This window comes from Polypterus senegalus, chromosome 7 (assembly GCF_016835505.1).
Source record: "Polypterus senegalus isolate Bchr_013 chromosome 7, ASM1683550v1, whole genome shotgun sequence".
Classification (NCBI taxonomy): domain Eukaryota; kingdom Metazoa; phylum Chordata; class Cladistia; order Polypteriformes; family Polypteridae; genus Polypterus; species Polypterus senegalus.
The window spans coordinates 111,239,944-111,264,427 of NC_053160.1; the positions used below are offsets into that span (position 1 = coordinate 111,239,944).

At 40.2% G+C, this 24,484-nt stretch overlaps 1 protein-coding gene across 3 annotated transcripts in view; it reads right to left on the reverse strand.

The window, feature by feature from the left end:
• LOC120532784 (methylthioadenosine phosphorylase) overlaps positions 1-24,484 on the reverse strand; it is a 155,827-nt gene that overhangs the window by 80,467 nt on the left and 50,876 nt on the right. For all 3 annotated transcript variants that reach the window (XM_039759163.1, XM_039759161.1, XM_039759162.1), the window contains exon 3: positions 21,924-21,982. In XM_039759163.1, coding sequence (XP_039615097.1) covers positions 21,924-21,982 — 59 coding nt within the window. The remainder of the gene's footprint in view (positions 1-21,923; positions 21,983-24,484) is intronic.

Here is a 24,484-nt window from a genome sequence, read left to right on the forward strand (position 1 = left end):
TCCGTGCCTCTATTGTTGAGGCGGCTGACGGAGCTGTGGCCGCAAGGTGGTGGTGCCTGTCGTGGCGGCAATCCCGAACCCGTTGGTGGACACCGCGTGAGGATGCCGTCAAGCTGAAGAAGGAGTCCTATAGGACTTTTTTGTCCTGTGGGTCTCTGGAGGCAGCTGATAGGTACCGGCAGGCCAAGCGGAACAGCGGCCGGTTGTTGCTGAGGCAAAACTTCGGGCATGGGAGGAGTTTGGAGGCCATGGAGAGCGACTTTCGGACGGCCGAGGAGATTCTGGTCCACCGTCCGGCGTCTCAGGAGGGAAGCAGTGCAGTGTCAACACCGTATATGGTGGGGATGGTGCGCTGCTGACCTCGACTTCGACGTTATGGGTGGTGGGAGGAGTACTTCAAGACCTCCTCAATCCCACTAACATGCCTTCCAATGAGGAAGCAGAGCCTGGGGACTCTGAGGTGGGCTCTCCCATCTCTGGGACTGAAGTCACCGAGGTGGTCAAAAACTCCTTGGTGGCAGGGCCCGGGGTGGATGAGATCGCCCGGAGTTCCTTAAGGCTCTGGATGTTGTAGGACTGTCTTGGTTGACCGTCTCTGCAACATCGCATGGACATCGGGACAGTGCCTCTGGATTGGCAGACCGGGGTGGTGGTCCCCTCTTTAAAAGGGGACGGAGGGTGTGTTCCAACTATAGAGGGATCACACTCCTCAGCCTCCCTGGAAAAGTCTATTCGGGGTTCTGGAGAGGAGGGTCCGTCGGATAGTGAACCTCGGATTCAGGAGGAACAGTGTGGTTTTTGTCCTGGTCGCGGAACAGTGGACCAGCTCTTCACCCTTAGCAGAGTCCTGGAGGGTGCATGGGAGTTTGCCCGACCGGTCTACATGTGTTTTGTGGACTTGGAAAAGGCATTCGACCGTGTCCCTCGGGGAATCCTGTGGGGGTGCTCGGGAGTATGGGGTACGGACCCCTGATAAGAGCTGTTCGGTCTCTGTACAACGGTGTCAGAGCTTGGTCCGCATTGCGGCAGTAAGTCGAGCCCGTTTCCAGTGAGAGTTGGACTCCGCCAGGGCTGCCCTTTGTCACCGATTCTGTTCATAACTTTTATGGACAGAATTTCTAGGCGCAGCCAGGGTGTTGAAGGGGTCGGTTTGGTGGACTCAGGATTGGGTCACTGCTTTTTGCAGATGATGTTGTCCTGTTTGCTTCATCAGGCCGTGATCTTCAGCTCTCTCTGGATCGGTTCGCAGCTGAGTGTGAAGCGGCTGGGATGAGAATCAGCACCTCCAAATCCGAGAGCATGGTCCTCAGCCGGAAAAGGGTGGAGTGCCCTCTCAGGGTTGGAGGAGAGATCCTGCCCCAAGTGGAGGAGTTCAAGTATCTCGGGGTCTTGTTCACGAGTGAGGGAAGAATGGAGCGTGAGATCGACAGGCGGATCGGTGCGGCATCCGCAGTGATGCGGGCTCTGCATCGGTCTGTCGTGGTGAAAAAGGAGCTGAGCCATAAGGCAAAGCTCTCAATTTACCAGTTGATCTACGCTCCTACCCTCACCTATGGTCATGAGCTATGGGTAGTGACCGAAAGAACGAGATCGCGAATACAAGCGGCTGAAATTAGTTTCCTCCGCAGGGTGTCTGGGCTTTCCCTTAAAGATAGGGTGAGAAGCTCGGTCATCCGGGAGGGGCTCAGAGTAGAGCCGCTGCTCCTCCGCATCGAGAGGAGTCAGATGAGGTGGCTCGTGCATCTGATCAGGATGCCTCCTGGACGCCTCCCTGGTGAGGTGTTCCGGGCACGTCCAACGGGAGGAGGCCCCGGGGAAGACCCAGGACACGCTGGAGGGACTATGTCTCCCGGCTGGCCTGGGAGCATTTGGGATTCTCCCGGAAGAGCTGGAAGAAGTGGCCGGGGAGAGGGAAGTCTGGGCCTCTCTGCTTAAGCTGCTACCCCCACGACCCGACCTCGGATAAGCGGAAGAGGATGGATGGATGGATGGATGGATGGATGGATGGATGGAGACGCCTTTATAGCGATGTGCCCGCAATCAACCTCTACAATCACACTGCTGCAAATTGTGCTTTGATGTTTGCTTGTTCACCCACAGTTGAAGGAAATCTTATATTGGATGACAAGCAGATAATACCATCCCATACAGCTGGTATGGCAGGACCCCGTGATGACTGAGAAATTCCCAGTCAGTCAGTGCACGTTGAAAAGCCTCTGTAGCTAAAAACCCCCGAGAGTGGACAGAGCTTCCCAAAGGACCAAGTAGAGCACACTTCCTGGAAGTCCGCCCTTCTAAAGAGGGCACCGGATAAGAACACAGCACCAAGAGGATAACGGATAGGTTTTGGAAATCTAACTAGTCATCATCATGGAACAAGAAATCAGTATGATCTCTGAATATGCACTCTCTTCTAAATCTTCCATTTGTGATGTCTTCTAACAACAGCAGCTATGGTAGTTGTAAATGTTTGGCCATTCCGTGCACCATAATATTGTTACAAATTGATTAGAATCAAGTGCCTTGAATTTATAAACAATACACAATTCATTTTGGTGTATTTGATAAAGCCTATGTCATGGATGCAAAAAAGAAAGGGAAATCCAACACAGAAACAGTAGCACTGCTTTGATGCTAGGTTCTGCCCATTTACAAAATAAGCAGAAACGTGTACGCATGATCTGAGGTTGCTGTGAAAATGTGTGTGTTTAGTTTTTATACATCTCAACATGTACGGGTGTACACAACATTTTAGTGTGCATGCACCACTTATACATGAGGCCCCCGGTTTGCAAATAAAAACCATCACTTTGTGAACAATTGGGCTAATGTATCCAGCAGGGGGCATTTGCTCCTTCGGATTGTATTCATTCTTGAATGCAGGACATAAATGAGCCTTATACCCATCCCTTTCATAACCATTGTGGAAATAATCAGATAAGAAAAATATGGTATAAAAAATATGCATTTAACTTGCTTTAAAATATAGCTTAAACCCCAAAATTCAATGTAGTATAAGCATTTTTATTAAAGATTTTACAGATTGTTTAATGGATATTTCATTGAATTATGACAGATTTCTTATTCTTGGCGATTTTAACATCCATGTCTGCTGTGAATCTAAACCTTTAGTTAAAGAATTTCTCAGTCTTGTTGATTCTTTCAACCTGACTCAATCAGTGAATACCCCGACACATGTAAAGGGGCATACGTTAGATCTTGTTCTGTCATATGGTTTAGATCGGTCTGACATTGAGATATACAACACAGGTATATCGGACCATTTTGCGGTTTTGTTTACTGTCACGCTGCCATCCTCCCATGTTAAACCCTGTGCACCGGCTTTACGTGTGCGCACCATTAACTCTTCAACTGCCGCTCGATTCTCATGCTTTTAACGACTCCGAGTTCTGTACCAGTGCATATCGTGGTGATCTCAACACGGATGAACTGTTTGAACTGTTTAACTCTACATGTTTTAATATTCTGGACTCAGTAGCTCCTATGAGGATTAAACGCTCCAAACCAGTGACTGAACCGTGGCTGAATGAGACCACACGCGCTCTCAGACGCTCTTGTAGGCGGGCTGAGAGAAAGTGAAAGAAGGACAATCTTCAAGTCTCACTGGACATCTTCAATAGCAGTCTTCAGGAATATCAGGGAGCAGTTAGAACAGCGAAATCATAACACTTTTCAGAGGTTGTGTCAAATAACAGTCAAAAACCACATGTTCTTTTTAATACTATGAATAATTTAATTAATCCTTCTGATTCTACTGTTATTGTACCTTCACCTGCACTCTGTGAGCAATTTCTTAACTTTGTTAAAGATAAAATTGCAAATATCAGATATGTACCATCTACCTTGGGTTTAGACCCCTCCACTTCGTATACATGCCAAGCTGTCTTTCATCAGTTTGAACCAGTTTCTCTCTCCACCTCAAGTGAAATAGTTAAGCATCTGCGGCCATCCTGTTGTCCACTTGACACCATTCCACCACGTCTTTGTAAGGATGTGTTTAGTTCCCGGGACACATGTTGCTGACCTAATTAATTCATCTTTGATGTCTGGCTGTGTTCCAGTTGCTTTTAAACATGCCGTAGTACAACCGCTGATCGAAAAGAGCAACCTGGATCACTCGGTTCTCTCCAACTTTAGGCCCATTTCTAAACTCCCTTTTTTATCAAAAGTCTTAGAAAAGGTTGTTTATAACCAGTTACAGGCGTATCTTGATTTTAATGGGATTTCTGAAAAATTTCAGTCTGGTTTTAAGCCACGACACCGCACTGAAACTGCCCTTCTAAGAGTGCTTAACGATTTGCTTTTAGCTGCCGACTCTGGTAATTCTGCCATTCTGGTTTGATTGGATCTGACTGCAGCGTTTGATATAGTAGACCATAGTATCCTGCTATCATGCCTTGAGGTATGTGTTGGAATTAAAGGTTCTGTTCTTAAATGGTTCCAATCTTACTTGTCAGGCAGCAGTTTCTCAGTCCATTTAGGGAAGTACTCATCTTCAGTGTCTTCTCTTGGCTGTGGGATACCCCAAGGTTCCATTTTAGGGCCAATCCTCTTTTCATTGTACATGCTTCCATTGGGGTCTATTTTTAGAAAGCATAAAATTGCCTTCCACTGCTTTGCTGATGATCTTCAAATCTATCGATCTATCTATTCCATCAAATAGTCACCCAGCTATTCAGACCTTGTTGAACTGTCTCCGAGATGTTCAAACATGGATGGAGATAAACTTTCTCAGTCTGAACAAAAGCAAAATTGAAATGATTGCTTTTGGAAAGTCCAATGTCCTCAGCGGGTATGACAGTGTTATTGGATCTGTGGCATCTTTTTCTCATCAGTCTGCCAGAAATCTGGGGGTAATTTTTGACTGCTTTTAAGTAGGATAAACAGATCAGCGCAGTTGTAAGGTCCAGCTTTTTTCAACTTAGACTACTTAGTAAAGTCAAGCACTATATTCCCCATGAACAGTTTGAGACAGTAATACATGCTTTCGTTACATCACGCCTTGACTACTGTAACTCATTATACATAGGTCTCAGTCAGGCACAAATTCAGAGGCTGCAAGCCGTTCAAAATGCAGCGGCCCGCCTTCTGACAGGGAAGAAAAAGCGTGACCATATAACACCTATACTGGCCTCCCTTCACTGGCTTCCTGTACATTTTCAATGATAGTTGTTTAAAAGTGCTTGATAAATAAATAAATAAATAAAATTTATACCTATCTAGGCCAAACAGAAGCCTTTGGAACAGTACATTATCATCCAGTTCTTCTGTGGGGAATGGTAATAAAATGTATCCAATCCATCATAATGTAAGGTGACATTTAGACAGCTTCTAGCTTCTCGGTGTTTCTTTCCCAATATAAATGCTCACATGTTTGCATATTCGTTGAGCTTTTTTGTGGAAACTTGCCAGGTATGGTTATGTTCTCTATTGATTACATTCTTCTGAGATTCAGCTAGTACACAGTGTATCTCCTCTAAATCATTCATAGCCTCTGCCTGAAGAGAACTATCCCTGGGATTGTTCAAAGAGAACTATCAATAGAAAGATAGGAAACCCTGGCTATTATAACCATCTAGGAAAAACTAGCCTGCCTGAGTCGTGTTCTACTTTGTTTATATCCATCATTCTAACAGGTTCTGAGGTGTTACCCACTGCACTTGGGACTCAATACAGGTGGCTTTTTGTAGTAGGTGAAAAAACACGCTGTCAATGCATGCTGCCAACTGCACCCAAGGACAACTTATATGTATGGTTTTAGCTATAAAAAATGGGTTTGAAAGAAAATTCGCAGATCACAGTTGCACACTTCAAACCTAATATTACTGATGATTTTTGGAAAAGGGCTGGATTTCTTTAAACACTAGAATTACCAGAGCCTACGAAAAAACTTGTAGATCCGTCTCACCTTAAAACGATTCACACCTCTCCATCAGCGTCTTTTGTCCTTTAAATGTGTTGATAAGTGTGGAAAAATACAAAACAGCTTGATCAATCTGATGTACGTGACAAGAGCCATGCAGACCCTGCTTGCCCATGGTGTACGTGACAAGGGTCATGAAGACCCTGCGTGCCCAAAGTATGCGTGCTAAGTGCTACTTCTTGTTTTAAGGTTACTACACAAAAAACCACAAGTGTGGACTCATCAAGCCCCAAACTAAGGAAACTAACAGATGTATTCCACCTGTAGATTTCTGTTAGTGCTGATTCTGGCTAAAATTTTGAAATACTTGTGTAACTAAAGTCATAAGACAAAAGCCCTATAAAAATTTGGGACACCAACCCCTCGGGGCAGACGAAGGGCAGGTGTCCTAGGACTGTGCTTCTCTGTCATTTTACCTTTGCCTGGTGTGTATCAATAAAAGATTTTTACTAACTTTAATTATATCTCTCGGTCTTCAGTCACAAGAAACGACACTATAGAAAAAGTGTCCACATAAGCAACAAACAGCCTTCTAATCACATCCCCCCACTCCGCACAGTTTTCTCAGCTCAAGTTCGTTTACCTGCATGTCAGTTGCTTAGAGTTGTATAGAGTGAGAAGTCAAGCAAAATGACTCCTTTTATAAATACTATATCGTTATTTGGAACACTTGCATTTCATGTGTACTCCATGTCAACAACAATATATGTAAACACATCGCTAAAACAGAAACGTTTTATCATGTTTTAGTAATGATTGACAAAATGTAGATATGAAGTGTACAATGTGTGAAGCCTGAATTCCAAATATCAAAGAAACACTTTCACAAAAGGTACAAATATAGCAGAACAAATGTGCTTCCGTTCAAAAATATAACTGCAGAAAAAGAAGCCGCGTTAGGGTGCGACATTTACACGCATTTGATATGACTGCTTCGGTGGCACAACAATATCAACTGTTGACTGGTAATAAAAGCTTCAGGGGTTCAATCACGGACAAGTGAACTGCTCGTATTCATACTATTTTAGAATAAAAACATACATTTGATTCCAGTCTGTAAGAGCCGGTGTAATTTATGATACTTGTAAAGGTTAACTTTTTTTAAAATTCAGTTTTATTCTCTCCGCCACGTTCACGATCCCAACAAACCCGCATTTGACACTGCTGTTTTCACATAGACGCGCTATAACAGAGGTAAACTCAAATCATGACGACGGTTCTACATTGGATCAAAAATGCACTTTTGCCATCGCTGTACTTTGTATATATACACACATTTGAAGCTCTGCGCTCTACTTGTGACTGTAGGAAGTAACTAAATAAATAAAGGTAAATAGGTAAGTAACATTCAAACTGGCTCTTACATACAAAGAACGGTGCATGTGCCCAAAACATTAACATTTATATGTTACTTGCATAAAAGCCAGATCGAATGTTATTTACCTTATTTATGTACATATACAAAGTACAGCGATGGCAAAAGTACATTTTTGATCCGATGTAGAACTTTCATTATCTCTAACCTGCTCTGCATGTGCATTGTGCCAAAGTTTTTGAATTCTTTACAATGTTCTATTTTGTCATCTACTTTATCTTTTACTAGCAAAATACCCGCGCTTCGCAGCAGAGAAGTAGTGTGTTAAAGAAGTTATGAAAAAGAAAACATTTTAAAAATAACGTAACATGATTGTCAATGTAATTGTTTTGTGACTGTTATGAGTGTTGCTGTCATCAAGGATTTGATTACCATTATTTCTTTCAATCAGGTTCATATTTGGAGGATGTGTTGTGTTCAATTATATTCCATGTTTGTCAACCGTTGTAAAGATAAACAGGTTTCATTCATCGAAGTGTTCACTACCCAAATCGGTACTCGTGAATCTAAGATGTTTAACAGGTATTCTTGGTATTAAGTTGTGGATTTGCCTGCGAATATTTAGCAGCAACGTGTCTATGAACTTAATTTAAACTTAAGCTTTAAACCTTGCTTTCCAATTGATATGTCTACAAAGGCTTATTCAGCTTCAGAGGGTTGTTCCTTTCTTACTGCATCAATAAACAGCTCGTCTTCCTCTTTATCCGAGACATCACACACTGCATGCAGGGGTTTACCTTTTCCAGTACTGCAAACTTTAGCGAAGTGGTTCAATTTACCACATTTTTTACACTGTCTTCCTTTAGCTGGACACTGACTTTTTCCACCCTGTGCTTTGTTTTCCGCAGTAGCTGCACTTATGAATATGCTTGTATGTGTCACCCGCTTCATATTCTTTTGCTGCCTTCTCAATTGTGTAATGCCCATTTCGTTCAGCATTCTTTGGAGCTTTTACTTGTTGTCTGCGTACTGCATTCACAGTCATGTGAGCCACTCGGAGTACATGCATCGAAGGTTATTAGCTGTGCTTGTGCAATCTCGTGCGATCTTGCAATGTCCACGGCTGTATTTAATGTTAGATCAGACCCGGCACTTAAAAGTTTCTCTTGCACTTTCGCCTAAATTGTGCCAAATGCTGTTCTATCCCTGACCATCTCATCTTCGTTTGCATAAGCACAGTCCTTCACCAGCAATTTTAACTCTGTTACAAAGTGATCAAAATTCTCATTTATACCCTGCGTCTTCTCATTAAACTTGTATCTCACAAATATCATATTCATCTTAGGCATGAAATACGCCTCAAAGCGGTCATAATAAGTTTTCAGTATCTTGGCTTCCTCCTGGGTGAGAGTCAATGTGTTAAAAATGTCTTTTCCTTTTTCCCCAGTCCACAGGAGCAGGTATCTGCATTTCTCGCTCTCGTCTTTGCCTTTTAGCAGGCCAGAAAACATCAGCTCCATGTGCTGTCGGAACTTTTTCCATTCTCCTGGCAGGTTAACAGAATCCCAGTCAATTTGTGGAGAGGGAACACCAACAAAATCCATGACGGTCCTCTATTCTGACACCATGTCTTGTTTTCACAAATTGTGAAAAATGAAATGATGGTGAGACTTTCATTTAAAGTATGCAGGGGAACTTTATCTATTACAGCTCTGACATTCACGGCATCAGTGCTCTAAATTAACTTCCATAATAGTAACCCTGAGGTCCCTTTTTCTGGTGCCTTCCTGATGACATAGGTGCCTAAACCATGCCTTTAAATAATAATACATTTCAATGACATATAAATATTACAGTGATCACCTCGATAGACATCTCACCACCCAAATCGCTACCCGTGAATCCAAGATGTTTAACAGGCATTCCCGGTACAGTGTAACCTCGGTTCACAACCATAATTCGTTCCAAAACTCTGGTCGTAAACCGATTTGGTCGTGAACTGAAACAATTTCCCCCCATAGGATTGTATGTAAATATAATTAATCCATTCCAGATCATATGAACTGTATGTAAATATATATTTTTTTAGTTTTTTAGCACAAATATAATTATCCTATAGAATGCACAGCATAATAGTTAAATAAATGTAAAAACATTGAACAACACTGAGAAAACCACGAACAACAGAGAAAACTAACACTGCAATAGTTTGCGCTATAGCGCTACCAACCGCTGGCTAAAAGCTTTTTTTTTTTTAATGAGTTTTAAGCACAGGGAAAAAATGAACATTTGAAAAAATCCGTAATTTAATAAACCACCAAGAAAAATAACATTGCAACATTGCACACTGAAACAGAAGTGAAAACAAAATCAAGACCAGTGCATTCTTTAACTGCCTTCCTACCTTAATGCGTCCAGCTCTCTCTCGTGCTGCCTGTGTATGTGTGTCGCGCTCTTTCTCTCGCGTTGCCTGTGTGTGTGTCGCGCTCTCTCGCTCGCGCTGCCTGTGTGTATATGTGTGTGTCGCGCTCTCTCGCTCGCTGCACAAGAAATGCACAGGGAGAGACTGAACATGTACAAACCGAAAGGGAAACTGGCTTGTTCGTATACTGAGCGTGTGGTCGCGAATATTTAGCGGCTGCGTGTCTATGGGCAGGCAGTCAATTACATGGGAGGCGTGCTGATTTCCGCAGTAGCTGCACTTATGAATATGCTAAGCACAGTCCTTCACCTGCGAATATTTACCTTATATGGGCAGGCACTCAATTACGTGGGAGGCGGGATGACGCGGGACGCAACTCCGCCTCACATGGCGAATGACCTGCAGGCTATGAGGCTATGGCCGTATGGAGTATATGGACGAAAGTAGGTTACAGTTATGATCATTACACGTAGAATTTTGAAATGAAACCTGCTTAACTTTTGTAAGTAAGCTGTAAGGAATGAGCCTGCCAAATTTCAGCCTTCCACCTACACGGGAAGTTGGAGAATTAGTGATGAGTGAGTGAGTCAGTCAGTCAGTGAGGGCTTTGCCTTTTATTAGTATAGATTTCCAGCCTCAGGCGTTGTTAAATCTCATGGTACAAAGTCTCATCTCATGGGACATTAAAGTATGTCTCTGAAAAAAGTCACGTCTCATACCAGGATTTTTTTTATTATAATAGAGAGATGTGGCAGCAAAACCACCCAGCTGACTGATCAGGATACCATCCAGGCAGCAATCTTGCAATTTTAAATCACAGGCAGCCGTTTATCCCACCTGGTACTAGTCTGTAACTGTTACCCATAATCCCAGTTGTGGGGCATCTTATAAATTTAGTCTTGATACAAACTTTAAATGACTTGATAACCAAAAAAATAAGGCATAAATTAGACCAACAGATAAATCCAGATCCTCCACCAGGGGTATCTGCAATAGTAACTTAATTTAAAATTAAAATAAAAAAATACATCACCAGTTCAGAAACATCTATGCAGTTTTAAATGCTGCTTACAAAAATAGTTGCTCTGTTGGAAGTAAATCTGCTTTGGTAAATTATATTAAGTACAAAATCTGACTTGTGACTTAACTAAAACTTGGATCAGTACATCGGAGACTGTTTCCCTAGCTGGGGCGTCACCAGATAGATACAAACTGCTACATAAATCTAGAGATGCTGGTCGAGGAGGTGACCTTGGAATAATTCATTGTGATAAAATGGTAACAGCCTTTAAAAATCTAAGTGAATTTGCATCTTTTGCAGTACTGAATTTGGCAACCTTTTATCTCATTTAGCTATAAATTACGATTGTGTTGATGGGAGACTGACATACACATTGATATGGAAACTGACACTTTTAGCAAATGGTTTTACTTATTTGTTAAATTCAGTAGGATTTTAAAACAAAAGTGATCTAAGTGCATAGAAACTCACCCTGGTTTAATTAGTGAACTCGTGTTCTTAAATTAATCTTAAAGTCTTGCAGCGTAGATGGAGAACAACAAATTGCATGGACAGAGAGTGTTTATATATGGAAAAAAAATGAAGCTCACTTTAAAGACCACTCAGACAACTATTCTAAAATAATATAGTGGAACCTCGGGTCATGACTGTAATTTGTTCCAAAACTCTGGTCGCAACCCGATTTGGTCGTGACCCAATTTAATTTCCGCCATAGGATTGTATGTAAATACAATTAATCCATTCTAGACCATATGAACTGTATGTGGATATATATATTTTTTTTAAAGATTTTTAAGCACAAAAATAGTTAATTATACTATAGAATGCACAGTGTAATAGTAAACTAAATGTAAAAATATTGAATAATACTGAGAAAACCATGAACAGAGAAAACGAACATTGCAAGAGTTCACGCTACAACCTTACGAACTGCTCGCTGTAAACACTTTTTTGTTTTTTTAAACGAGTTTTAAGCACAGGGGAAAAAAACATTTGAAAAATCCTTAATTTATACAAAAACTAACCATAAACAACCAAGAAAACTAACCTTGCAGGAGTCGAGTTCTGGCATGAAGAAAGTGAGCAGGAAGCTGGATGGAGAGGAGTTTACAGTTTTGAGGTCTCATCAGACCAGAGAATCTTATTTCTCACCATCTCAGAGTCCTTCAGGTGTCTTTTAGCAAACTCCAAGATAGAACTTTTTGGCCTTAATTCTAAGCAGTATGTGTGGAGACAACCAGGCACTGCTCATTACTTGTCCAATACGGTACCCAAAGTGAAGCATGGCGGTGGGAGCATCATGCTGTAGGGGTGTTTTTCAGCTGCAGGGACAGGACGACTGGTTGCAATCGAGGGATAGATGAATGTGGCCAAGTACAGGGATATCCTGGACAAAAACCTTCTCCAGAGTGCGAAGGACCTCAGACTGGGCCGAAGGTTTACCTTCCAACAAGACAATGACCCTAAGCACACAGCTAAAATAACGAAGGAGTGGCTTCACAACAACTCTGTGACTGTTCATGAATGGCCCAGCCAGAGCCCTGACTTAAACCCAATTGAGCATCTCTGGAGAGACCTAAAAATGGCTGTCCACCAATGTTTACCATCCAACCTGACAGAACTGGAGATGATCTGCAATCTGGAGTTTTTTTGTTTTTTCTGTCCCCCCCTGGCCATTGAACCTTACTCTTATTCGATGTTAATTAATGTTGATTTATTTTGTTTTATAATTGTGTCTTTCATTTTTCTATTCTTTAATATGTAAAGCACTTTGAGCTACTGTTTGTATGAAAATGTGCTATATAAATAAATGTTGTTGTTGTTGTTGCAAGGAGGAATGGCAGAGGATCCCCAAATCCAGGTGTGAATAACTTTTTGCATTTTTCCCAAGACGACTCATGGCTGTATTAGCTCAAAAGGGTGCTTCTACTAAATACTGAGCAAAGGGTCTGAATACTTAGGACCATGTGATATTTCAGTTTTTCTTTTTTAATAAATCTGCAACGATTTCAAAAATTCTTTTTTTTGTCTGTCAATATGGGGTGCTGTGTGTACATTAATGAGGGAAAAAATTAATTTAAATGATTTTAGCAAATGGCTGCAATATAACAAAGAGTGAAAAATTGAAGGGGGTCTAAATACTTTCTGTACCCACAGTAAATGGCATTGCCAATAACTGTGCAATATCTGTATACTATCCAATATCATTTCTCTCAGGGTCCAACATCCACTACTCACTGCACATGATTATTATTGTGCAATATTTAAATTATGTGCAATAACCCAACAGGGCAATAGTTATTATTCTTTCTGTATGTATATAGTGTGACAGAACTTTTTTGTAACTTTTTCCACCATTTGTTTATTCATTTATTTACTTGTTGTGCTCTACATATATATGTCTGCACTGAAGGAGCTGCTTTTAATCTCATTGTACATGTGTATAGTGACAATAAAAGGCATTCTAATCTAAATCATCGGCACGTACGAACCAGAAGGGAAACTGGCTTGTTTGTCACCCGAGTGTGTGGTCGTGAACAGAACCTTTTGGTCGTAACCCAATTTGTACATGTTCTGAGATGTTCGTGACCCGAGGTTCCACTGTAAATAACAATAATTCTACTTGTGTACTATTTACAACAATGGGTTACTTAACAAATGGTAATTATGAATTACAGTGCAAAATCCCACCAGACATTAGCAGTACAGACTATATGAACTTCTCTAAAGAGAAAATTGAAAATATAAGATCCCAGATCTCTGGATCATAGTGAAAACCTAATACTGGCTTGGTAAACCCTGTCTCGCTTTGCAATCAACACTTCAGAAATTTTAATCCTACAACAGAATAGGAAGTCTTAACTTTAATTTGTAAAATGAAACCTACTACTCATTCCCTAGATCCAGTGCCAACAAAACTAGTAAAAAGCACAACGGATGTTCTTGAAGCACATATCCTTTGCACTATCAATAGCTCATTATTGCATGGTGCAGTATCTGATGCACCAAAAGTGTCAGTTATCAAACCAGTACTAAAGTTGGACCTATTTTACTACACAATATAGAAATTGACATTGGACTTACAGGCAATGTCCTTGCATGGTTTAGTTCTTGTTTATCAAATTGATTCCAGTACGCACAGAAATGCGCAAATAGCACCCCATCATTATAAAATAAAGTGAGATATGGTGGTGGGAGATATGGTTCAAATTGTTCTTTAAACAGCTTTCAGTTAATTCAAAATGCTTCGCAAGAAAATATGAACACTTAATACCAGTTCTTGAATCCTTAAACTGGCTACCAGTTAAGTTTAGGGTAGATTTCTAAATCCTCTTTTTAACATATAAAGCCTTAAATGGCCAAGTCCCTGCTTACTTATATGAACTTTTCATTACTTACAAACCAGAGTGCACATTAAGATCAAAATGCCGGTCTGCTTATGATTTCAAAGAATAAAAGAATATTTGGAGGTTGAGCTTTTAGTTACAAGGCCCTTTAAAATTTTTAATTTCAACTGTGAATTATAATTAAATCTATGTATGGTTATGATTATGAGTTGGACCTTTTGACAACCTGATAAAATCCTACTGAATTTAACAAATAAGTAAAACCATTTGCTAAAAGCGTCTGTGGCGAAAATAAAAATAAATTGTTGTTGTTGTATATTAATCATAATTCAACAATACTGTGAGAATTTTGAACTCTTTTGAGAATCTCTCCAATGTGGTGACACACCAAAGCACAACTGATGCGCCGGTCGAGAGCTGCTTGTTTGTCGCCGAGGTTCACAGCACCTTGCAAATTTGCAACATCACAGAGGAAACTGCAAGCTCACCACCTCCACGTGCAACATGTCTACTGACCTGGCCCAGACTCTGCCCGTTTGCTGTGTCTGTGTGTAGAAGATTGGTAGCTTCTGCTGCAATACATATCCTTATTGTTACTGTTTCAAGTTGAATAAAGCTGGATATCCTGAAGTCTTTAGACTCAGCCTCGTCTTTCGAGTTCAAGGCAGCAACTCACACATCACAATATGTAAAATGACATTTTTAGAATCCAGTTACATTAATCAGTCAGTTTGGGACTTTGTTTAGACATGCATTTCAAGCAAATCTAAGTGTATGCATTATGAAGTTAATATGATTTTTAAGTTTTTCTTGAGTCATAACTTTTTTTGGACAAATTAAATTTTAGCTAAGTTTTTAAATTCTTCTTTTTCTGGCTTCAGTTCATTTTGTTTCCCAGTTTTATAGGCTTCATACACTATATAGTTTATGCCTACATTTTGTCATCTACTACTAGAAGATAAAAAACGTTTCTGTTTTAACAATGTGTTGACACAGATTACTGTAGAAACGGAATAGACATGAAATGCGTGTGTTCCAAACAACAATCTATTATTTCCACTCTAAAACTCCACTTCATTCCCAGATACTCAATCAAGCTGAAGTTCGTGCACATTCTAAATTGGTGGGGGGATGGAATAGCCGGCTGCTCCTAGCTTCTCTTTATCAGCACATTTAGAAGACAAAGGGCGCTGGCGGAGAAGTGTGAAGGGATTTAAGAAGCAGTTTAAGGTGGGACGGAATTACGAGTTTTTTCGTAGGCTCTGGTAATTCTAGTGTTAAATCACACCTTGGGGAAAAAAAATCAAAAAAAAAAACAAACATTAATTTCAACTGCTTGCTTTTCCCTAGCATACTGCCTTTGTCAGTGAGGGAACAAAAAAAAGCAGCCACAATGACAGAGAAGATAGTATATCAGACCATTAAAAGTATCATGTCGTTATGCAATGCTTCTATTACCTATGTGAGATAAAGGATATTATATATATATACTAGCAAAATACCCGCGCTTCGCAGCGGCGAAATACTGCATTAAAATTTTTATTAAGAAGAAAATTTTACCATTTTAAACTGAGGGAAAATATGCCCTCCGGTTGTAACATGACCAAGCTGTGCTCTGAGCTTACTCTTGAGCATGCAACTTACAGTTGGCCATGTGAACAGTAATCTTGTCTCAAATCTCACAGCTTGGATTGCTGCTGTCATAATCGGTTTGAGTTTCATGGTTTGTTTCAATTATGAAAGTATTTGCAGGATTTGTTCTATTGAAGTGACATTCGGCATCTGTCAAGCGTTGTAAGCACACAACCGGTTTCAGCGATAAAATAACATCCAGCTTTTGAGAGTTTAAACATTCATAAACATCAAAGTGTCCACTACTGAAATCGTCACCTGTGAATCTAAGATGATTAAGAGGCATTGGCGGTTGTCGAAAGGTGTAAAACATTTGGCCATTTCGGTACACTTGAAAGCGACAATCGAACAATTCAGCGGCAGCCATCAACTCACATGCAGAACCATAGGTGAAGGGCTTAAGCATTTCACTCTTATAATGCTCCTGTGTAGTATAATTATCTCCTGTACCGTCATCAGTCCACACCTTGAACCTGTCCCAGTCATTCAATACATAAGACACAATGTTCCTCTGGATATCAAGAGTGAGCCTGATATGGCCGTGCAATATGCAACAAAGAGAATGGAAAAGGTAGGTATCATCTCCGGGCATGGAAACCACTCGGTAAGTGATAGTTCTTTGATCGATAGTGATCATCTCGATAGACATGGTAATAGGGGTTGGAATGATAAAGGAAATGGGTACCTGAGCAATGTAAAGTAAGTGTAAAACACCTATACAATAATTATAATTGCAATAAACAAACAATAAAACAGCGGAGAAGCCGTGGATTAAACAAAAAGGCTATAGTTATCAGTAGGGAGACGTGAATCCCGTGGCCAAGCAAGGAAGGGAATGTAGAGACTGGAGCGACGGACAGCCTTATATAGGCAGGCAGCCAACAACGTGGGAGGCATTGGGATGGAAGACCCAACGCCGCCTCACACGATGACCGAGCTGCAGGCTATGGACGTATATATGTACGTAAGTAGGATTCAGTTAGCGTTGGGATCCTGTGTACCAAATTTCTTGAAGATGGGCCCATAAGTAACAAAGACTGTCGAAAAGTTCAATATAAAGTTCAATATTTGTAAGTAAGCTGTAAGGAATGAGCCTGCCAAATTTCAGCCTTCTACTAATACGGGAAGTTGGAGAATTAGTGATGTTGGAAAATTCAATATGGCGGCTGACAGTGGCATCATACCACCGAAATAAGTACGTACATTGGTTTCGGTTAGATCAGGGAAGCCACCTACCAAGCTGTATTAAGTGAATGCTTATTGGATTTAAGCATATCAGGTGATGTGTACTTGTGCAGTTAGGGAGGGTGTGGCCTAAGGAGATCAACACCCTATATCAAGGTGTGCATAATTATTAGGTAGCTGGTTTTCATCGGGCAAAATGGGCCAAAACAAGATTTAACCGACTCTGAAAAGTCTAAAATTGTAAAACGTCTTTCAGAGGGTTGCAGCACTCTTGAAATTGCTAAGATAGTGTGGCGTGATCACACAACCATCAAACGTTTTGTTACAAATAGTCAACAGAGTCACAAGAAACGTGTTGAGAAAAAAAGACCCTAACTAACTGCTGTCAGGGATGCCCTGAAGGACCGGAAGAGGGTCTACGGCCGCCCTGGATGACGTGGGGGCCGCCACCCTGGTTGCTTTGGGGGCCACGGGTAGAGGGCTTGGAAGCCCAACCCTGTAGGGGCCCGTGGTCACCACCAGGGGGCGCCTCAATGCCTTGGGAACTCTGGACCTCAGCACTTCCGCCACACCAGGAAGTGCTGGGGGGGTTGGGGGAGAGAAGCAGGGACACCCGGAGAGCTTCCGGGAGAACAGCCGACAATTCCGCCACACTGGGGCGTGTCAGCGGGAGATTGCTGGGGAGCACCTGGAGCACATCCGGGTGCGGATAAAAGGGGCCACCTCCCTTCATTCGAGGCTGGAGTCGGGTGGAGGCAGGACAAGGCAGGAGAAGAGAGAGTAGAGGCAGCCCAAAGAAAGGGGTTGTTTGGGCAGGACTTTGGGGGGTTTGTGTGCACCTGACTGTTGTAAATATTTGTAAATAAACGTGTTTGTGGGTGAAACAACATGTCCGCCTGTCTGTGTCCGGGCCATTTCCACACTGCCAAAGATTTAAGAAAAATCAAACATGAAGCTACCAGGAACCCATTATCCTCCAGTGCTGTCATATTCCAGAACTGCAACTTAGAGTTCCCAGAAGTACAAAGTGCTCAAGAGACATGGCCAAGGTAAGGGGGGGCTGAAACCCAACCACCCCAGAACAAGACATAAGTTGAACCGTCAAGACTGGGCCATGAAATATATGAAGACGGATTTTTCAAAGATTTTATGGACTGATGAGATGAGAGTGACTCTTCACAGACCAGATGGATGGGCCCGTGGCTGGTTCAGTAATGGGCACAGAGCACAAGGTGGAGATGAGGTACTGGTATGGGCTGGTATTAAAGATGAGCTAGTTGGTCCTTTTTGGGTTGAAGATGGACTCAAAATCAACTTCCAAACCTACTGCCAATTTTTATAAGACACTTTCCTCAAGCAGTGGTACAGGAAAAAGCCTGCATTTTTCAAGACCACCATGATTTTTATGGAGGACAATGCACCATCACATGCATCGAAGTAGTCCACTGCATGGCTAGCCAGTAAAGGCCTTAAAGTTCAAAAGAATAATGACATGGCCCCCTTCCTCACCTGACCTAAACTCTATTGAGAACTTGTAGGCTATTCTTAAATTGGAGATTTAAGGTGAAATGAAAATAGTACACTTCTTCTGGGAGGCTGTGATTGCTGCTGTACAAAAAGTTGATCAAGAAACAGACAGACTATGAATGGAAAACTTATGGTTGTTATTAAAAAGAAGGGTCACCGTTTTGTTTTTTTGGAAATGTCAGAAATGTATCTTTGTAAATTTTGAGTTGCTTATAATTCTCACTATAACAGATGAAAACAACAATTGAGATGGGAAATTTTTCATTTTTCCTTTAGTTGAGTAATAATTTTGCACACTAATACTTGCCTAATAATTGTGCACACATATGTATTCACCTGGGAATGTTCACACTCACATTTCCTTTGTAAAAAAACAAACATTCAGGTTTCAGGTTTAACATTTTGGATTGACTGATAGCACTGTATTTGCTCCATATTAAAATTAATCCTCAGAAATACAACTTGCCTAATTGTTCACACAGTGTACAGTCATATGAAAAGGTTTGGGAACCCCTCTTAATTCTTTGGAATTTTTTTTTATCATTGGCTGAGCTTTCAAAGTTGCAACTTCCTTTTAATACAGTATATGGCATTCCTTATGGGAACAGTAGTATTTTAGCCATGACATTAAGTTTATTGGATTAACAAAAAATATGCAATATGTATCATAACAAAATTAAACAAATGCATAAATTTGGGCACCCCAAAAGAGATATTACATCAATACTTAGTTGAGCCTCCTTTTGCAAATATAACAGACCCTAGACGCCTCCTATAGCCTTTGATGAGTGTCTGGATTCTGGATGGAGGTATTTTTGACCATTCTTCCATACAAAATCTCTCCAGTTAAATTTGATGGCTGCCAAGTATGGACAGCCTGCTTTAAATCATCCCATAATTTTCGATAATATTCAAGTTAGGGGACTGTGACGGCCATTCCAGAACATTGTACTTCTCCCTCTGCATGAATGCCTTTGTAGATTTCAAACTGTGTTTTGAGTCATTGTCTTGTTGGAATATTCAACCCCTGCGTAACTTCAACTTTGTGACTGATGCTTGAACATTATCCTGAAGAATTTGTTGATATTGGGTTGATTTCATCTGAACCTCTACTTTAACAAGGGCTCCAGTCCCTGAACTAGCCACACAGCCCCACAGCATCATTGAACCTCCAACAAATTTGACAGTAGGTAGCAAGTATTTTTCTTGAAATGCAGGGTTTTTCTTACGCCATGCAAAGCACTTTTTGTCATGACCAAATAAGTCATTTTTTGTCTCATCAATCCAAAGCACTTTGTTCCAAAATGAATCTGGCTTGTCTAAATGAGCATTTGCATACAACAAGCGACTCGGTTTGTGGTGCGAGTGCAGAAAGGGCTACTTTCTCATCACCCTGCCATACAGATGTTCTTTGTGCAAATTGCGCTGAATTGTAGAATGATGTACAGATACACCATCTGCAGCAAGATGTTCTTGCAGGTCTTTGGAGGTGATCTGTGCGTTGTCTGTAACCATTCTCACAATCCTGCGCATATGCCGCTCCTGTATTTTTCTGGGCCTACCAGACCTGGGTTTAACAGCAACTGTGCCTGTGGCCTTCCATTTCCTGATTGCATTCCTTACAGTTGAAACTGACAGTTTAAACCTCATAGACAGCTTTTAGTAGCCTTCCCCTATACCATTATACTGAACAATCTTTGTTTTCAGATCTTTTGAGAGTTGCTTTGAGGATCCCATGCTGTCAGAGGAGATTCAAAGGGAAGCACAACTTGCAACTGACCACCTTAAATACCTTTTCTCATGATTGGACACACATGTCTATGAAGTTCAAGGCTTAACGAGTATAGAAAATAAAATTAGTATATTTATGTATTACCATAAATACATATGGGAAAATATAAGCATTAACACCTTAGTGCAAATATTAATGCAAGCTAGGCCTGCTAAACAAATGGCTAAATAAAGGCAAATGCCTTATTTCTATTTTAATGACAGCTTAACTTTAGCTGTCAAAAGCTACCGAGAGGACCCAGGAAGGGAGAACGATGAGATAATGACAGGTCTAGGATGGAAGAAGGGAATACAGTAATCCCTCGCTATATTGCGCTTCGACTTTCGCGGCTTCACTCTATCGCGGATTTTAGATGTAAGCATATCTAAATATATATCGCGGATTTTTCGCTGGTTCACGGATTTCTGCAGACAATAGGTCTTTTAATTTATGGTATGTGCTTCCTCAGTTTGTTTGTCCAGTTGATTTCATACAAGGGACGCTATTGGGGGATGGCTTAGAAGCTACCCAATCAGAGCATGTATTACATATTAATTAAAACTCCTCAATGATATAAGATATGCATCCCGCGCGGTGCTTGATTGTTTGCTTTTCTCGTTCTCTCTCACCCTCTGACATTCTCTGCGCCTGACGGAGGGGGTGTGAGCAGAGGGGCTGTTTGCACAGAGGCTGTTTGCCTAGAGGATACGGACGCTCCTCTACAAAATGCCGCTTTATTGCGGTGCTTCAGCATACTTAAAAGCACGTATTGATTTTTTGATTGTTTGCTTTTATCTCGCTCTCTCTCTCTGACATTCTCTGCTCCTGACGGCGCTCCTTTGAAAAGAAGATATGTTTGCATTCTTTTAATTGTGAGAAAGAACTGTCATCTCGGTCTTGTCATGAAGCACAGTTTAACCTTTTGACTAAAGGGTGTTATTTCATGTCTAGAGGGCTCTAATAATGTTAACAGTGTGGGAAAGTTTATAAGGGTTTAAAATATATAAAAAAAAACCATACAAACATATGGTTTCAACTTCGCGGATTTTCTGGAATGCAACCTCCGCGATCGAGGAGGGATTACTGTATACCTGTTGGCTCTCAGCCAACCTAAACAATAGAGAAGCATAAAAATAAAAGATAATTGACAGAAAATAAGAAAAATAAAAGTTAATTAGCCAGCTACAGAAAAAGGAGTCAGGGGAAGTAGCGAATAGGCTGCTTCTAGCAAGGTCAGAATGATAAGAAATGATATATAAACTGTGATTTTTGAACTGTTCAGGGCTCTGCCTGATTTGGCTGAATTGGGTTGAGTCCGTGTTATCGTTTTATTGCAATAAAGCTATTTATTTTGTTTGCTCATCCTCGGACTCCTGAAAGCCTTCTTTCAAGGTGAAAATCTTCGGCGTATTTTATGCTTCTACACAAGCTATATATATATATATATATGTGTGTATGTGTATATATATATATATATGTGTGTATGTGTATATATATATATATATATATATATATATGTGTGTGTGTATATACATATACACATACATACACACACACACACACACATATATATATATATATACATAACACACTACCTAAAATTCAACTAGAGGACAAGAAAATCCTGCAAAGTATCAGTGTTAGACAATATGAGAAATGTATCTATCACTACAATTTAAATTGTGTACATTTAATTTTGTACTTTGCTATTTAAACAGAAATAAAAAAAAAAACATATGAATTAAAGATTTTACCTTACCTTGCCAGTAAGACGCATTCAACATTTTTAATTTTCCCAGTAATCAAAGCATCAGAAGGCTTTAAAAGATAAAAAAAAAAAAAAAATTCATATGTGAATATAACAAAACCTTACCCATTGAGAGAGTGCAGAGATATTCTAGCAATAAACCTTACATCAGTAGTGATTCAAATATCTTACTTAACAACAAAAAGACAACCATTATGATAAGGAAAAACAGATTTTAATGAATGTTCAAAGGGAACAGACTGTCAGAGTTTAGAAAGGCTTAAAAAAGGAAATGTAAGGGTAGGCTGCAACAGAATAATCAAACAGAATTGTAAATCTGCATTGGTGAAGCATGTGTAATTTTATATTGGATATAATATCTGGCTATAAACTGTTATGCCAGCAACCAGAAGCTGTGAACACTTTATTAAATACATACAATGTATAAATATAGAATGACAGAGGAAATGCAGGGCAAGAAATGCTTAACTAACAGCTGAAACAGAAAATGGTTTTCATATGTTATAGTAGTGACGACATAATTTTGAAGTGTGGGATTTGTGAAGCCCAAATATCCAAGAAACACTTTCACAAAAGGGGTTTAAAAAAAAAATAAAATAAAATGTGTACACACACACGTGCTTTTTTATTCAAGAAAAGAAAAAAAAAACAAAAACACAAAAAGAAAGAAATTGCTCAATTGACATGTTGCTGAAGCACAACTATCAGTTGGTACAAAATAAAAGACATTCGTATGCATGTGTATATTTGCACCTCTCATTTTCAACCAATGTCACAGTTTTAAAGCTGTTCTGCGTAGATGGCTCAGTGGATAAGCTACCATTTGGAAATAGCAAAGTAATAGGTTCAAATCCCATGTCTTCTTTGTATTTAACGCTTTAAGTAGTGAGCTGCTATCATCATATAACAAAAACATATTTGATGCAAGTCTAACATCCTGTGTAAATTTATGGTACTTGTAAAAGATGTTACTTTTACCTCACACACAGACATTCACATCAACATGTAATTTGAACAATTTTTCTATTCAGTTTGGATTCTTGAATACTAAAAAAAAAACAAAACAAATTAATTCAATTGACATGTTGAAGTGAATGTCCATGTGCAAGGAAATGTAACATCCACTCATACACTGCAGTGTCTCCGTTTGCTCAACATGACACCAAGAAGAAATGATTCGGCTGTGTTTGTGTGTCTGCTTTGATCCCTTCAGCGGCAACTTTTGCAAGTACCATAAATTTACACCGGCTGTTGCAGACTCAAATGAAATGTGCATTTTATCATATTCTGTTATAGTAACAATAATAGCATCTCGCTACTTAAAATGGTAAATGTGAGGAGGACCTGGTAAAGAACCCACAACCTTTTCATTATGAGGCAACAGTACTTACCTCTGCACTAAGCAGACATGTCTACTTCGTATTGATTGATAGTTAGGCTTCAGTTTTTACACATTGCCAATAACATGTAATTCAAAATAGTACTGCAAGAATCCTGATGAGGGTGCGGAAATATGAACACATTTCACCAATCCTTCGGTCACTTCATTGGCTCCCTATCCACCTCTGTATCGAATATAAACTCTGTCTACTCACTCACCAGTGTATCCATGGAAATGCTCCACAATATCTGAAGGAACTCCTAATACTACAATCCATTGCAAGAAACCTCCGTTTTGCAAATACCCACCGCCCGCCCCGATGCGTGACCAAACATCATACAATGGGTGACCGAGCCTTTGCAGCCGCTGCTCCACAGCTCTGTAATGGCCTACCAGAGAGCCTAAGAAATTTCTTTTTCTTCAGTCATAGTCTTGAAGAAAAATGCACTCGATTTGTTATACCTTGTGTGAAAGTGTTTAATATTTGAACTTCAGTCTTCACACATTATACACTTCACATCAACATTTTATAAATTATTATAACATGAAAAAAAAGTTTTAGTTATGCATTCAACATTTCTTGACATGCATTTTTTGCCATCCTATAATTACACAGATAATTGTATTCCAAATAATGATATATTATTTTCCCCATACACTTTCAAACACCTTACTCCCAGCTTTGAGAATTGTGTCTGACTTGACTTCAGCTGCCTCAGGCGGATTGTTTAGCAAATTTTTCAATCAGCACAAGAAGCAGGCACCAAAGACACTGCTGACAAGGTACAAGGGAATTTAAGGTGGCTCAGCATTGAAACTATTTACGTAGGTTACAGAAATTCTAGCATTAAAGGAATTTGTTTTAAAATGATCGGGACGTGTACCAGTTAGTTTAATTGATTTAATCAGCAAATACCCAGTTTTAGTATGGAGGTAGCCCTATTGCTGTAGAAGCTGTCTTGGTGGGTTTCAGAAAAAGAGAAGGATAACTCCAGTGAATTGAATGACTATAAAGGTTCTTAATCATCCACCTTAGACTCTGGGTTAAAGCAGTTCTAAACAATCTATAGTTTAACTATCACGAACACACTGAGATGCACAACACCATCACCCATTTTGACTGGTACAAGCTGAAACATCTGTAGCATAGTGTTAGTATACCGAAAAAGAT